The following is a 13,574-nucleotide window of genomic DNA, read 5'->3' on the forward strand; positions in this document are numbered from 1 at the left end:
TTTTGCCAAAACCTCATGCTTTTCTCAGTACCAATAAAACAGTTAAAACATAAAGGAATTCCAGTGCCAACCAAATTCCAGCCTTACTGTGATACTTTATAGCTGTCATGCCCATTTTCCCATAAACATAAGCTGTAAGGAAAACTCATGACTTCCAAGTGTTCAGGAATCTACAACTATACTGTACGAATTTCATCCATGTTCATTATTTCAATATTCCAAGCTTATGGGAACCAGAGCTTGGAGCAGAAAATATGGGCTGTGTGAAGGTACCTGGCAATGAGGAGATGGTTACCTAGAAAAGTACGGAACTACTATTTAGAGCCAGCCCAAAATCAAACCTGGAAAAAATTTAGTAATTTTTTTTTTTTTTTTTCTGAAATTTTTTGAAATCAATTGGGTATATATATAGATATATATAGATTTTAAATCAAATAGGTTGGTGAACAATTTGTTTTCCAATTTAAATCTTTTTAAATTGTCGGCGGAAATTGTTTATAATGTTTTCTCAAATAATATAGGTTCAAATCTCCAAATACTGTATAAAATACTTTTATATAGTGTAATAGTGACCAAATTTTTTTGATTCTCCAGAAATTCTATATATAAGTGTATGTGTAAAGCAATGCAACTCAAATCATTTCTCTCATTTCTCAGATAGAAATTTCGGAGCCCTTTGAAAACAATAATACTTTCTCTGTATAATGGCGATGTTCAGAGGTTGCTTGTTTCGCGGTGGAATTAATGACAAGAGCGTTAATTCTCAGGAGTTGGCATCGCATCGATATGGAAAGTATTCAGTAGCAATAGCGCGGGCAAACGAACCCATAGAAGACCAGAGCGAGGTGGTGAATGCGAATTGGGGTACTTTTGTTGGGGTTTATGACGGCCATGGCGGCACTGGTGCATCAATGTATCTCAAGGATCATCTCCTCAAGGATATTGAAGGTAACTTCAGATTTCTGATTCTCAATTTTTCAGTCTTGACCTTGTGATCCCTTGTCATCCTCATTCATTATTTAAATTCTTCAGGTCTCAAATTTATGTTTCTATATGAATTTTTCTGAAAATCATTAGTTTCTTTGTGGAATAATTTCATCTGGGTAGTTGTAACAATTTTCTGGTTCAAACCAATTGTACATATCGGTCCTTCAGCAAAATGCAAGGCCGACACACTGAAGGTGCCCTGGAAAAGATTCAGAATATTTCGTTTTTATTGTTTACAGAGGACATTGGAAGAGTTACATAAATTAATAAATATTTTGGAAATAAGAAGAGAAATCAGGTGTAATTTACATTTCTGGCATACTAAAGTTTAATTCTGATTTTTAGAATTTTGGTGTTTGGAATTGATTTGTAAATAATTTTATTTTTGCAATGTGTTTAAATTTCTAAAAACGTGAGTGTATGGTTCAGTGGCTGGGCTGACGGCTCCCCGCCCAGTTTCGATCCGTTATTGTGATGCTACTGTGCAGCCTTTATGTAACATTGTGAGTGTATATTGGTATATGGTGAATGATGTTGATTGATGTGATGGTTGTATATATGTAAAAAATTGTACATATTGGCCTCATATAATGTTTCTTCAGAGGACTAGCCACCCCATTTAAAAAAAAATTCTAAAAATATCACCGATAAACCAATAATAATAACTGATTTAAGTATTTTAATTTTATATATAATTGTCCATTTAAAACAAATTATATAGTTATTTAGATGAGATTAACTATGTTAATTTTTTTGATTTGAATAATTGTAACCATATTCAACCCAAAACCAGTTGTGGGTATTTAGACTTTTATCAAAATGCAAGGCCAAAAACTCATCAAAAGATGCCCTGAAAATGATTCAATGCATCTCGTTTTTCTTGTTTGCAGAGGACATTGAAAGACTTGCATAAATCAATAAATAATCTTGAAGCAATAAGAAAAATAGGAGTATTTATATACCTATCGAAAAGGGTAAAAATGGTATTGTTTATAATATCATAGTTATATGTATACGATGTTCCTTGAGCAGTTAATGTTTTTGAGGTTAACTGTGATTCAGGTTTGATTAATTGGTTTTAAGTGTGGTGTAATGTTTTATATGTATACGATGTTCCTTGAGCAGTTAATGTTTTTGAGGTTAACTGTGATTCAGGTTTGATTAATTGGTTTTAAGTGTGGTGTAATGTTTTAGTTTTAAACTTTATGAGTAGGGATTTTATATAGAAGTTATTTTTAGGGGAATTACACTATCTCCAGTAATGTTCAAATTTAATGAACTTTGTATAATTTTGGTGATAATATTTTATTTTGGGAAGATAATTTTTTCATCCAATAAATAGCTTAAGGTCAATTTAAGCTCAACACAATTTAAAAAAAACAATCCATTTAGATTCAAATTTAAATTTTTTGATTCACTTTAACATTTGAAGGTTACAATAACAATCATAGGTCCAAATCTCATGGCGAAAGGTTGAGCATGGGTGCCACTTTTGGGGAATTAAACTATCCAAAAAACTGAACTTCACACAATCTTGATGATAGCATCCCACTGATGAGCAGATCTCATTGAAACTGGCCTTGACCTAAACTCAACCTAATTAAAAAAAATAAAAACACAAACACCTCATTACTTATTTTACTTCATAAAAGTGTATTTATTTATTATTTTTTCCATCTTATTTACTAGATTCAAAGTCCAAACTTAGATTTTCAATCGATCTTCTTCTTTTTTCTTTTTCTTTTTTTATAAATTGAAAATAAGATGTAAAAATATGGATGAAAATATAACTGTAATTCTCTCGCATAATGTTAATTGTTCCATTTACAGAGATGGCATCAGAAGCTGGAGACATGTCCGCAGAGATCCTTGATCGATCGATCAAAGGTGCAGAAGAAGGATTTTTGAAATTGGCCAGCCAGAGTGTGGAAAGAGAACCAAACCTGTGTAGCGCTGGTTCTTGTTGCGCGGTCGGTTATATAACCAGTAAAATGCTTTTTGTGGCAAACGTTGGAAACTGCAGAGCTGTTTTAGGAATTACTACTGGGGACAAATCAATAAAGGCAGAACGATTGACCAAAGATCACAGTGCAGCCATGGAGGAGATTCGCAGAGAGCTTCAAGCACTCCATCCAGATGATCCCAATATAGTAGTTTTCAAGGACAATTCTTGGTTGGTTAAAGGCATAATAGAGGTATTTGTTTTCTTAACCCTCTATTCTACCCTATTTTCTAGGCACTGGTAAGATATTTTTTAGGGTTAAATTTATTTAATGACAAAACTTAAAATAGTTTGAATTTATTGTAATATGTTATTCCATAGGTCACTTGTTAGAATTTGAATGAAAAATGAGTTTTTAAATGGAAAATAGGAAGAATAACAATTATTTTTTCCAACTACAGTTTATTTAATCGTTTATCTATTAACTTATTCAAAATATCAGTTCCTATTAACAGATTCATATTTCTGAACTTATCTAGATTATAAATTCTAGGAATATCAAAATATCAATTCCTATTAACAGATTCATATTTCTAAACTTATCTAGATTATAAATTCCATGAATATCCCAAAATCTGATAAACAAGGGTGAAGTCTTGACTTTGTTTCTGTCCATTAAATTCCAAAATCTGTAAAATGCTCAATTCACCTAAAATAATGTTATTGAAGAGCAACCTGCTTATTTTGATTAATAATGCACTAATTAAATTTACTGACATGAATCTGCTTGAATGATGGTGATCAGGTTTCGAGGTCCATTGGAATTTATACTTGAAAAAGCCGTGGCTTAACAGAAACCGGAATTTGATATATGGAGAGTCCAAAGAGAAAACCTTTTTATCAGCAGAGCCTTATGTTCATGGGCGAGAAATCCAGGAAGATTATGAATTCATAATATTTGCATCGGATGGCCTCTGGGAGCATTTCTCTGACAACGAAGCCGCAGAGATCGTGCACAGTTATCCTGCCAAGGTATGTATAGATGAGCTGGAAAACAAAACTGTAATGAATGAGTGGACTAACATGATCCGTTAACAGTTCTTTTATAAAAATTTGTGATAACAGTTGTGGCTCATACTAAATTAATCGAAACTTACCCCAAAAACCTAAAAGATTTGGTTTTGTTCACATATCCATGAATTAGGGAACCTGTAAAGAACCAGTGAAACCGTTATGTTCTTTTGTTTTTTTTCCAATTTGATGATATAAATTTTGGAAATATTATAAAATTGGGGATTTAGATGAAATCAAATGTACCTCCAATTTTTTATTATTTTCGGATCTGGGCCGATGGTTTTTTTTAAATGGGAGGGGCTGGTTTCCAGAAGAAGCATTTATGGGCCATCGTACATATATACGTGTCAGACAAGCTGACATCCGTCACATCTTGTTACATTCACATTACAACCACATTGAAACTTATATATGCTGCTGCGCAGCGTTACAAATCAGGTTCGATCGCTGGTGGGGTGCGTGGCAGCCGACTGCCCCAACCATTGATCCATGCACTCGTGTGCAATCTGGGCCGCGAAAGAATCATTTAATTTAAATGCATTTTTAAATGTAAATAAATTTAACATATTTAAATTGATTTTTTAGAATCAATTTTTTTAGGGTTTGCTAGTCTAATTTCTCTAAAATTTGGCAGGAATTTGTTGAAATCACAAGTTTGATGGGTAACTCTTGCACAATCAAGCGTCTTAGGGTTTTTCAGGGGGCTGAATCCATATTTACAATGAAAATCCAGTTTAAATAATAAAATCAAGATTTCACTTCAAATTTTCCCTCTAAATTCCAACACCAGAAAATTTAAAAAATCTCAGGGAGCTGAATCCATATTTACAATGAAAAACCAAAAACCAGTGTAATTAACACAAATTAAAATTTCACCTCAAATTTTTTCTCTGGATTCGGACACCAAAAAATCTAGACAATCAAATTAAAAATAACTCATTTAAATTTTACAGAACTTACGATCTCATAAAATTGCAATAAATTTTTGGACAAAATTGATTAAGAAAATGCCCAGCCAATTACACTGTGATCAATCAGTTATACCCATTCTCAATTTTCTGTTATTGGTTGCAATAACCAGGGAATAGCCAGGCGGTTAGTTCGAGGTGCTCTTGACAAGGCTGCAAAAATGCGAGGCTTCAAGCAGAATGTGGACAGAGCGGCAATGCGAGACGTTCACGATGACATCACTGTGGTAGTTGTGTTCTTAGATCGCAGGGCTGTCACTGTTCATAGATAAAAGCTCCGAGAAAAAACAAGAATGGCAGCACTTCTGAGGTAGAAATCACATGGATATTTGATGTGTCAGGACTTTTCTGCATAGCTGTAATAACTATGAAGATAATAGAAATGTAAGGCAGAGCATCTTCCATCTTCCGGAACTTGTATCGGGTGTGGACAATAAATTTGAGCAGCAGTCTCAAAATATTCGAACAAACAAAATGATAGAAATGGATTAAAATTTTGATTTTTCATGTTATAATAATGGATGATAATGAGATTCATGATCTCACTAAGTTTATTGGGTAAACAGAGTGAATTAGAATAATTAATTTTTGAAGGTTATGTGATAATAAAGATTAAAATTTATATTTTTTTTTATTATGAATCATATTAGTTGGTTCAAAAATAGATTCAATCTTGAAAATATGATTAATCCGAAAAACATTTATCTACATTATGGATCACAAAATTCTCAAATCTAACATATTTTAGCTCCTTTTATTAATAAGTAATATTTAATCAATACAATATCAATATATAATGATTTTTCTTCTGAAAAAAAAAGTAATATTTAATCAATATAATATATTTTAATACTTAATTTTTTATTTAATATTTTTTTTAGTATGTTATATTTATATTTATATCTTATTTTTATGAATTAATAAATTTAAAAAAATATAATATAATTATAAATATTTTGAAAATTATATTTAATATTTTTATAATTAATTTATAAAATAACGATTTACATGAAATTAATAATTTTTTTCCTTTTTATATAATTAAAATAATTACCACCTTAGCCTTAGCTTGTTAGCTTGTTCTCCACTCTAGCAATCGTTTTAAAATAACTATCCTAACATAGTGTACACCCTAACCATTCTTCTTTTTAATGTATGTATAAGTTTATAATTATATAACAAGTTATTAATGCAATAAAATATTTTTATTTTATTTAATATACATGTTAAAATATTGTAAAAGAAGTAAATAGTTTTAGAGAATTTATGATATATAATATTAATATAATTATTATTTTTTAAAATATAAATAATTTTAAATTGATGTGAAAGTGTAAAATTACTTTCGGGAATTAAAAAAAAAAACAATTTTATTTATTAGATAATGACAATTATATTTTGATGCATAAATTAGGTGCTTTTATGGAAATAAACACACTTGAAATGGGATCTATGATCCCCTCGTATAAGAAAAAAGACAAAATTGTTAAGCTGATATAAGGAGAAGATAATTGAGTATGTCTCCATGTACTGAAACAATCAAAGTGTTATAGGTGACTATTTTTAAAAAATATCAAAACAGAAATACAACTAATACTTGGAGTTGAATTATTCAACCCCTATGGGAAGATGCAAAATGGGCCTGTGAGTTAAAAACTAAGGTGATGATGTCATCGTGCAGTTTTGATACCTCCCAAAGTCCCGTTGCCATTATAAGCTTTCCTTGGAAACGTGATTAACATCTAATACTTGGAGTTGAATTATTCAACCCCTATGTGAAGATGCAAATACCTCCCAAAGTCCCGTTGCCATTATCAAGCTTTCCTTGGAAAGGTTATTAACATCTAATACTTGGAGTCGAATTATTCAACCCCTATGTGAAGATGCAAAATGGGCCTGTGAGTTAAAAACTAAGGTGATGATGTCATCGTGCAGTTTTGATACCTCCCAAAGTCTTGTTGCCATTATCAAGCTTTCCTTGCAAACTCCCAAAGTCCTGTTGCCATTATAAAGCTTTCCTTGGAAAGGTGATTAACATCTTGATTCCTTTCCCTGTATACGTGAGAACAAGTGAAATAGGTAAATGAGCTTATCGACCTCTTAGTTTCTTTAAGGATAGGCATGAGAGAAACGTTCCTGCAAAATTGTGTGTCATTTAACCAATTGATGGTTAACACGGAGTCCCCAAAGACTTAGATGTGAGTGCGACCTTTAGCTAAGGTGAAGAGAAGAAAATTCTTGCAAGCTAATAATTTAGCTTTGATATTAGTACTTGGGCAAAGTCCCACTTAACTCTAAAAGAGTGTGAGATAGAAAGGAAGAGGACAAAACCTCCACCATTTTTATGGCCATAACTGCTTGATGCACCATCGAAGAAAGCCCAGGGGAAAGAATGATTGGGATTTTGAACAATAAAAATTCTGGGGAAGTGACCCCTTTTTCATGAGGGAAATGAGCTAAAATGGTCATGACTTCGGTCATTGAGTGATTAGGAATTGAAGGCTTATCATGGAATAAGGCTTTGTTGTGGGCCAACCATACCCACCAACATAGAATTAGGGGTAGGGCTTTGAATGCTCGACAAGCCCAATTGGTGAGCCAATTTCTCCAACCCCACTATAGATTCTCCCCCGCCCATTCCCCTGGGTGGCCTGGTACCTATTTACATATGTGCCAAACTTGTAGGAAATAAAGAAAAGTAATGAATATATGCTTGGGTGATTCTTCAACATTCTTGCACAAGGAGCACCATCCAGGCCCTACCATATATCTTTTCTGAAGGACATCCCAAGTTGGTGCTTTGTTTTCCATCAAACACCACATGGAGAGCTTAGATTTTGTTGGGACAACATATTCTCTGGGAGCCATAAGAGAAATATATCTCGACGTAGGTGTGTAAACACCAAAAGGGGATTGGCTTCAAACAAGTTCGTCAACCCTATCAATTAGACACATATGGCCAACATAAAGAGCACTTGTATAAGTGGTCCATGCGATGCAAAAGTCCTCGTGCAAGTTCAGATCCCCAACAGAAAGGCATCCTTGGCTCCAGATAGAAGTGGTGGCAGGATTTGCGATTTGGGAAAACATGGAGAGGCCATGATCTTGCAGGTGTTTAAATTAAAGGAGGGAGAATGTGCCTTTGTTCACTCCCTGGCCAAGGGTTGAGACCAATCCAAACCTTGTCTCCTTGACCAACTTCCTAGGCTAGTCCATTGTTAATGACTTCAAAGGAATTTAAGACCACCTTCCATATCATGGAGATATTGGCCCGTAACTTGTCCTCTAGGTGAATCCACTCTTCCAATGAGCTTGAAGCTATATATTTTTGGGTGATGATAAAAGTCCAAATATTTTGGGAGGAGATTATCCTGCAACCACACTTGGCTACCAAAGCCTTGGAAAAGAAAAATAAGTTCTTTAGGCCCCACCCCCTTAAGAATTTGGGCATTGCAACTTTACCCTACTTGACCCAGGGAAGAGCCCCGTGATCCTGATTCCCATAACAAAGAAAATATGAGCAAAGTCTACAACTTTTTTCTATAATAGATTTAGGGATCCAAGTCATGGCCATCCAATTTACAATAATAGATTACCAATTTTATAAGCCCAAGTTGTACCATCTTTTGCACTTTTCAATCTTGGCTATGAGCTAGAGCCAATCCTCATTACTATAACTATTAGGAGTGAGATGGAAATAAAGGTATTTCAACCCTTCCTCGAGCGGTTTGGAGCGAAGGAGTATTGTGTATTTCAAATATCTATATATGAAATTAAAATTGATTACAATTTTCATATAACTTAATTTAATTGTTGTGCCGAGGAGCACTCTCTAGTCCAGTATATTAGAGATGTTGTAATATAATGTCTGGTTAAACATTTTGACTTAGTAAAATTATATAAAAATAAATAAAATAAAATAAAAATTATAATTATCAATAAATAGTTTGACTCCCTATAATTACATAAAAATGAAAATAAAATAAAATAAATAAAAAATAAAATAAAACATTTTGACTCAGTGAAATTATATAAAAAATACTAGTTCAAATTACATAAAAATAAAAATGAGTGAAAAGAGATACATGGTAGATTTGGAGTTAAGATAGATCTAAGCTAGTTTATATAAAATGAATGTGTGTTAGCAAATAATATATATATATATATATATATATATATATATATATATATATATATATATATATATATATATATATATTTTATTTCAAATGACTATATTCATTTTATAATATGTTAACATTGCACAATTTGTAGTGTGCATAATTAAGGGTGTCCAATCTATTTTAATGTGAAAATAAATTGAAATTATTTAAAAAATAATAATTTAGCCAAATTCAGCGAATCTATAAAAATATATATATATATATATATATTACTAAAAAAATAAAGATAAATAAAAATAATAACACATACTTATCAAGTTGATATTTTAAAAATTAAACAATAAATGATAAGTATAGACATTCACACAATATAAGTTCTAAAAATAGGCATATCATCTTCTTTCGTTAATAAGTGGATAAAGATAAATACGTTTTAGAGGGTATGTTAGTTTTTTTTATTAAGTAGGAAGATTGATGTTTTTAATAATATGGGATCAATGAATTTATTCATTACTAAAATGTTAACAAATCGTTCAAGAGGGGTGTTTATTATTAATTTAAATAATTAGAGAGTTCAATTCCTTCTATAGTTAACCAAACTAATTCCCAAATTGGTTACAATGCATGGGTAAATCTTTTTCGTGGCCATGGAAGAAGTTGTATTATCATTGAATTGGGCCAGTGGGAAAACTTTGGTTTCTGTTAGAGATCGATTAACATTGATAATTAGGGAAATGGATCAAGTAATTATAAAGTAATTTATTTTTTTTGGGTTTAATCTTGATAAAATTGTTGGTAATAAAAAAATAGATAAAATTTTACAATGAACAAAATTATAAATTTTGTTGACCTTTTATGAAGTCATTGAAACTTTGAATTATGTCTTTGAAGTTTGGTAAATATCATTGAACAAATTGCAAATTTTGTTGACTCCTGATGAAGTCATTGAAAATTTGAATTATGTATTGGAAGTTTGGTAAATTCGTTGGCACTTTGGTAAATCCCAATGGTTAGGGAAATGGATAAAGTTTTATATTTTACAAATTTTACTTTTTATTGATGATGGATGAAAGTTCAACGCTTTAAATTTTTTATTGGCATTTTATGTTAACATGGGGGAGTAGATCTTATCAGACACCAAAAATTGTGTGGAGAATTTGATTAAACAATGTAATAGTACAAATATAAATACAAAAATATTGTTTTATGATAGAAAAACTATCATGGACATGTAATCACTCACTTGAGAGAATATCTCAACTGCATACTAGTCTAGGAAGCATCTAGTTAGAAAGAATTTGTCAAAACCAAATGGGCCTAACAATCTCCTAGAGATTAGGAATAGAATCCTTCTCATAGATATGAAATATACTTAATAATGACCAATGATATAAACAAACACAAATATGGTCACACCTATGACAAATAGGAGTTACATACTCCAACACTTCCCCTTAAATAACTTCCTAATCAACAAACTCTATCTCTGGTCCAACTTAGCGCTTTCACTTTATAACTTGATCACGCAGACATCACCAAATTGTTGACATCCATATAAAGGAACAACCATGAAGTAACCTTTGTAGTGATGCGACCTTGCAACACAATGATGCCAAACACTTCTATAACCTCCAAGATCATGATGATTAAATTAGGACATTTCTAGTAGGCCACATGGATCTACAACTTCTTGTCCTCTTGTTTCTCACCATAGTCATGTGAGTAGATAAGAGTTGACTCCAGATTCAAATTGAAAGTGGCCATGCAAAAACTACATCAAACAAACAATGAACAAATCGTAACAACAAATCCAAACTAAACAATCACCTTTACCCTCCATTTCCTTGAGCCACCCTGTGAGGGATTCAAGCCCAAACCATCTTTGATACAATGTTAAAATGGGAGAGTAGACATTATTTCAGACCAAAATAGTTGAGTACTCTATAGTACTGTTGTAGCGGCTACAACCACCCTCCAAAATTTTGGCCTGCACCCAATTTCAGAGCCTCCCTTGAGAGTTTCACTTGATGACTGCACACACTCGGGTTCACCCCGTGAGCTCGCGTGAGTCTTCACATTCGCCTTGCTTGTTCATTTCACCAAGTCTTGTACATTGATGTCGAAGTCATGCTTGCGACCATGTTCTGGTTATGCTCAAAGTCTTCGCTTCGTGTGTACTTGTTGTGTTCGCTATGAAAACATTTGTCACACTCACACACAAAGTCACATTCACTATCGTGCAAGCGTTGTCACGGTCGACCAACGATCAATCACAAGTGTCACACTTGTCGCCTACACCATCGGTCAGTCATGTTGTACATATGTGTCTGGATGGTTTGAGTTGTCTTGTCGTTGAGTCATGCAAGTGTGTGTTGCAAGATCACATATGAATCTTTCACTCATTCACACACTTAGTCATTTTGCTGAAGTTCTGATGACCGAACTCCCCTCTGATAGCCAGACCATCACCCTGCCATTGACTTGATTGATTGTCACCCAGAATAGCACAGGAGCATCAAGCAATTCATTTCAAGCGCGCTGCCCATAACCAAATCAATCAGTCTCCATGTTGGTTAACCGGAGAGTTTCACTCAGCAGCCACCCCGGGATTGACTCCCCTGAAAATTTGCGCAAAAGTTGCAAGCATTTCCCACTCTACTAACTGAGAAAATTGTGTAGATAGGATGGATAGACACCTAGTGCCCGTCCCTGTCTCTCTCAGGAAATTACACAATTTTTCCAGCCATCCCTCCCGACAGTCGACTGACTGCTCATCCAGAAAATTGCGTAGTTTTCATGAGTAGGCCCTCTGCTGCCCAGCAGTCTGCTCAACTCAGAAATTGCATAGAGATGATTAGCAGGCCGACCTCCCAACGTCAGTGCAATTTTTCTTGCCAACAGCTCCCAGCAACAGACTGCCAGTTCCATCTAGGAATTGCACAGTTTCTGTTGCCAAGCTCCCGGCAGCTGACTACTAATTCCCTTCAGGAATTGTGCATTTTTTTCTACCAGTGACCCAACAGCTAGCTACCAGTTCCCCCCAGGAATTGCACAGTTTTGGCTGCCAAGATCCCGACCAGTTCCTCCAAAAATTTACGCAATTTTTGTCTGCCAAGCCTCCCTGCAGGCTGACTTGTTCCTCCAAAAAATTGTGCAGTTTTTGCTGCCAAGCCCTGCTTCCTGCTCGTTCCGGAAACTGCACAGGTTTTTCCTACCCAGCATTCCTGCAACCCAGAATGTTCCCCTAAAAATTTTCGCATTTTTGTCCTCCAGGCGTGCCAAACCTCGCGGACACTCACTGTCGATCCAGATTGCCCATCTCCATCACCCAGTGACTCTTGCGCCTTCATCAGCAATGCCTGGAGCCTCCATCCCTCCTCACAACCTTGTTGCCTCTCCCAGTCACCTACATCTGAAATGGTCATGTATCATGGTATACTAGGAGGTTTTTGGATTTGATGTCGTTTCGTCATGAGTGACTGCAGGAACAAGTACACAAAAAAATATGGCGCGACGATGAACAGGATGAACGAAGGGGAGCACAGGTTCACCAACGGATGAACAAATGATGCATGCAAAGAGATGTGCTCGTGAATGGATGATCATGCAAAGATGTGTTCGCGGACGGACGGATGAGAAAACATGCAAGATGTGTTCATGGATGGACGAACGAACGAACATGCACCTTTCTCGAATGGACAAACCTTTCAAGCCTTCCAACATACAAGCAAGAATCAACGTGCAAAAGCAACATCAAGTGAACCAACAACCATCAAAGACTCCACACACTTTGCCATGCGGAGGTGAAGCTGTGACACACCATGAGGACATCCATCACCCTGTAGCACTGTAGCTCGACATGCACACCAGCAGCAGCACAAATGTACCAACATTGTCATGTCGAGTCATGTCATGAGTCATTTCGTCCACATCTCTAATGTGGATCATACTATCTATCAATGTAATGTAACGTGGAAGTCCAAGAGACCCATTTGTTGTACAAAGAGTCATGTAAAGTCAAAAAGTCATGGAAGTCAAACAATCATGAGGGTAGTCGAACAACCACAAGGGTTAGTTTCACCCTCACATGAGGTTAGTGATGTATGGTGTAACGGTGTGTCTTGGAACTTTCACTTAATTCAGAAGCCTACTAATAGGCCAACACATTTTTACGCATGTATTGTAACTGTTGTAAGACTAATATTTAACACTTGTGATGCATGTTGCTTCAACCTGTGTTTCACATTTCAACTATTTCACTTGTTGTAATGCATAATCTATTAATAAAAATGTGTTGTATATGCTGTTAACATTGTCTCTCTCGTGTAGAATATTCTCCCTGACATCAGATAGACCTTTCACATAAAACTTGTTGTAAACAACTATTGCACTCATGTAGACTAATCCACTGAGTGTTATAAGTGTTATCTTCCCTTGTGTGTTGTGACTACCACATCCGTGTGGACTACTCCGTCGGAA

At 34.4% G+C, this 13,574-nt stretch overlaps 1 protein-coding gene across 1 annotated transcript; it reads left to right on the plus strand.

Moving 5' to 3' along the window:
* Window positions 1-595: 595 nt before the first annotated feature.
* On the plus strand, window positions 596-5,529 carry LOC149226465 (putative protein phosphatase 2C 43). The gene is made up of 4 exons (XM_089375292.1): window positions 596-948; window positions 2,818-3,182; window positions 3,735-3,961; window positions 5,085-5,529. Exons 1-3 carry the CDS (start codon window positions 705-707, stop codon window positions 3,762-3,764), a joined length of 639 nt encoding a protein of 212 aa, XP_089231418.1. The 5' UTR covers window positions 596-704; the 3' UTR covers window positions 3,765-3,961; window positions 5,085-5,529.
* The last annotated feature ends 8,045 nt before the right edge of the window (window positions 5,530-13,574 follow it).

This window comes from Pinus tabuliformis, chromosome J, assembly GCF_031772625.1.
Source record: "Pinus tabuliformis cultivar Carrire ecotype Pingquan chromosome J, CPIR1, whole genome shotgun sequence".
NCBI lineage: Eukaryota > Viridiplantae > Streptophyta > Pinopsida > Pinales > Pinaceae > Pinus > Pinus tabuliformis.

Coding starts and splice junctions, on each gene's coding strand:
- LOC149226465 (XM_089375292.1), top strand. CDS start 705: ATGGCGATGTTCAGAGGTTGCTTGTTTCGCGGTGGAATTAATGACAAG. Junction 949..2,817: donor TCTCCTCAAGGATATTGAAG/GTAACTTCAGAT, acceptor TTCCATTTACAG/AGATGGCATCAGAAGCTGGA. Junction 3,183..3,734: donor TGGTTAAAGGCATAATAGAG/GTATTTGTTTTC, acceptor GATGGTGATCAG/GTTTCGAGGTCCATTGGAAT.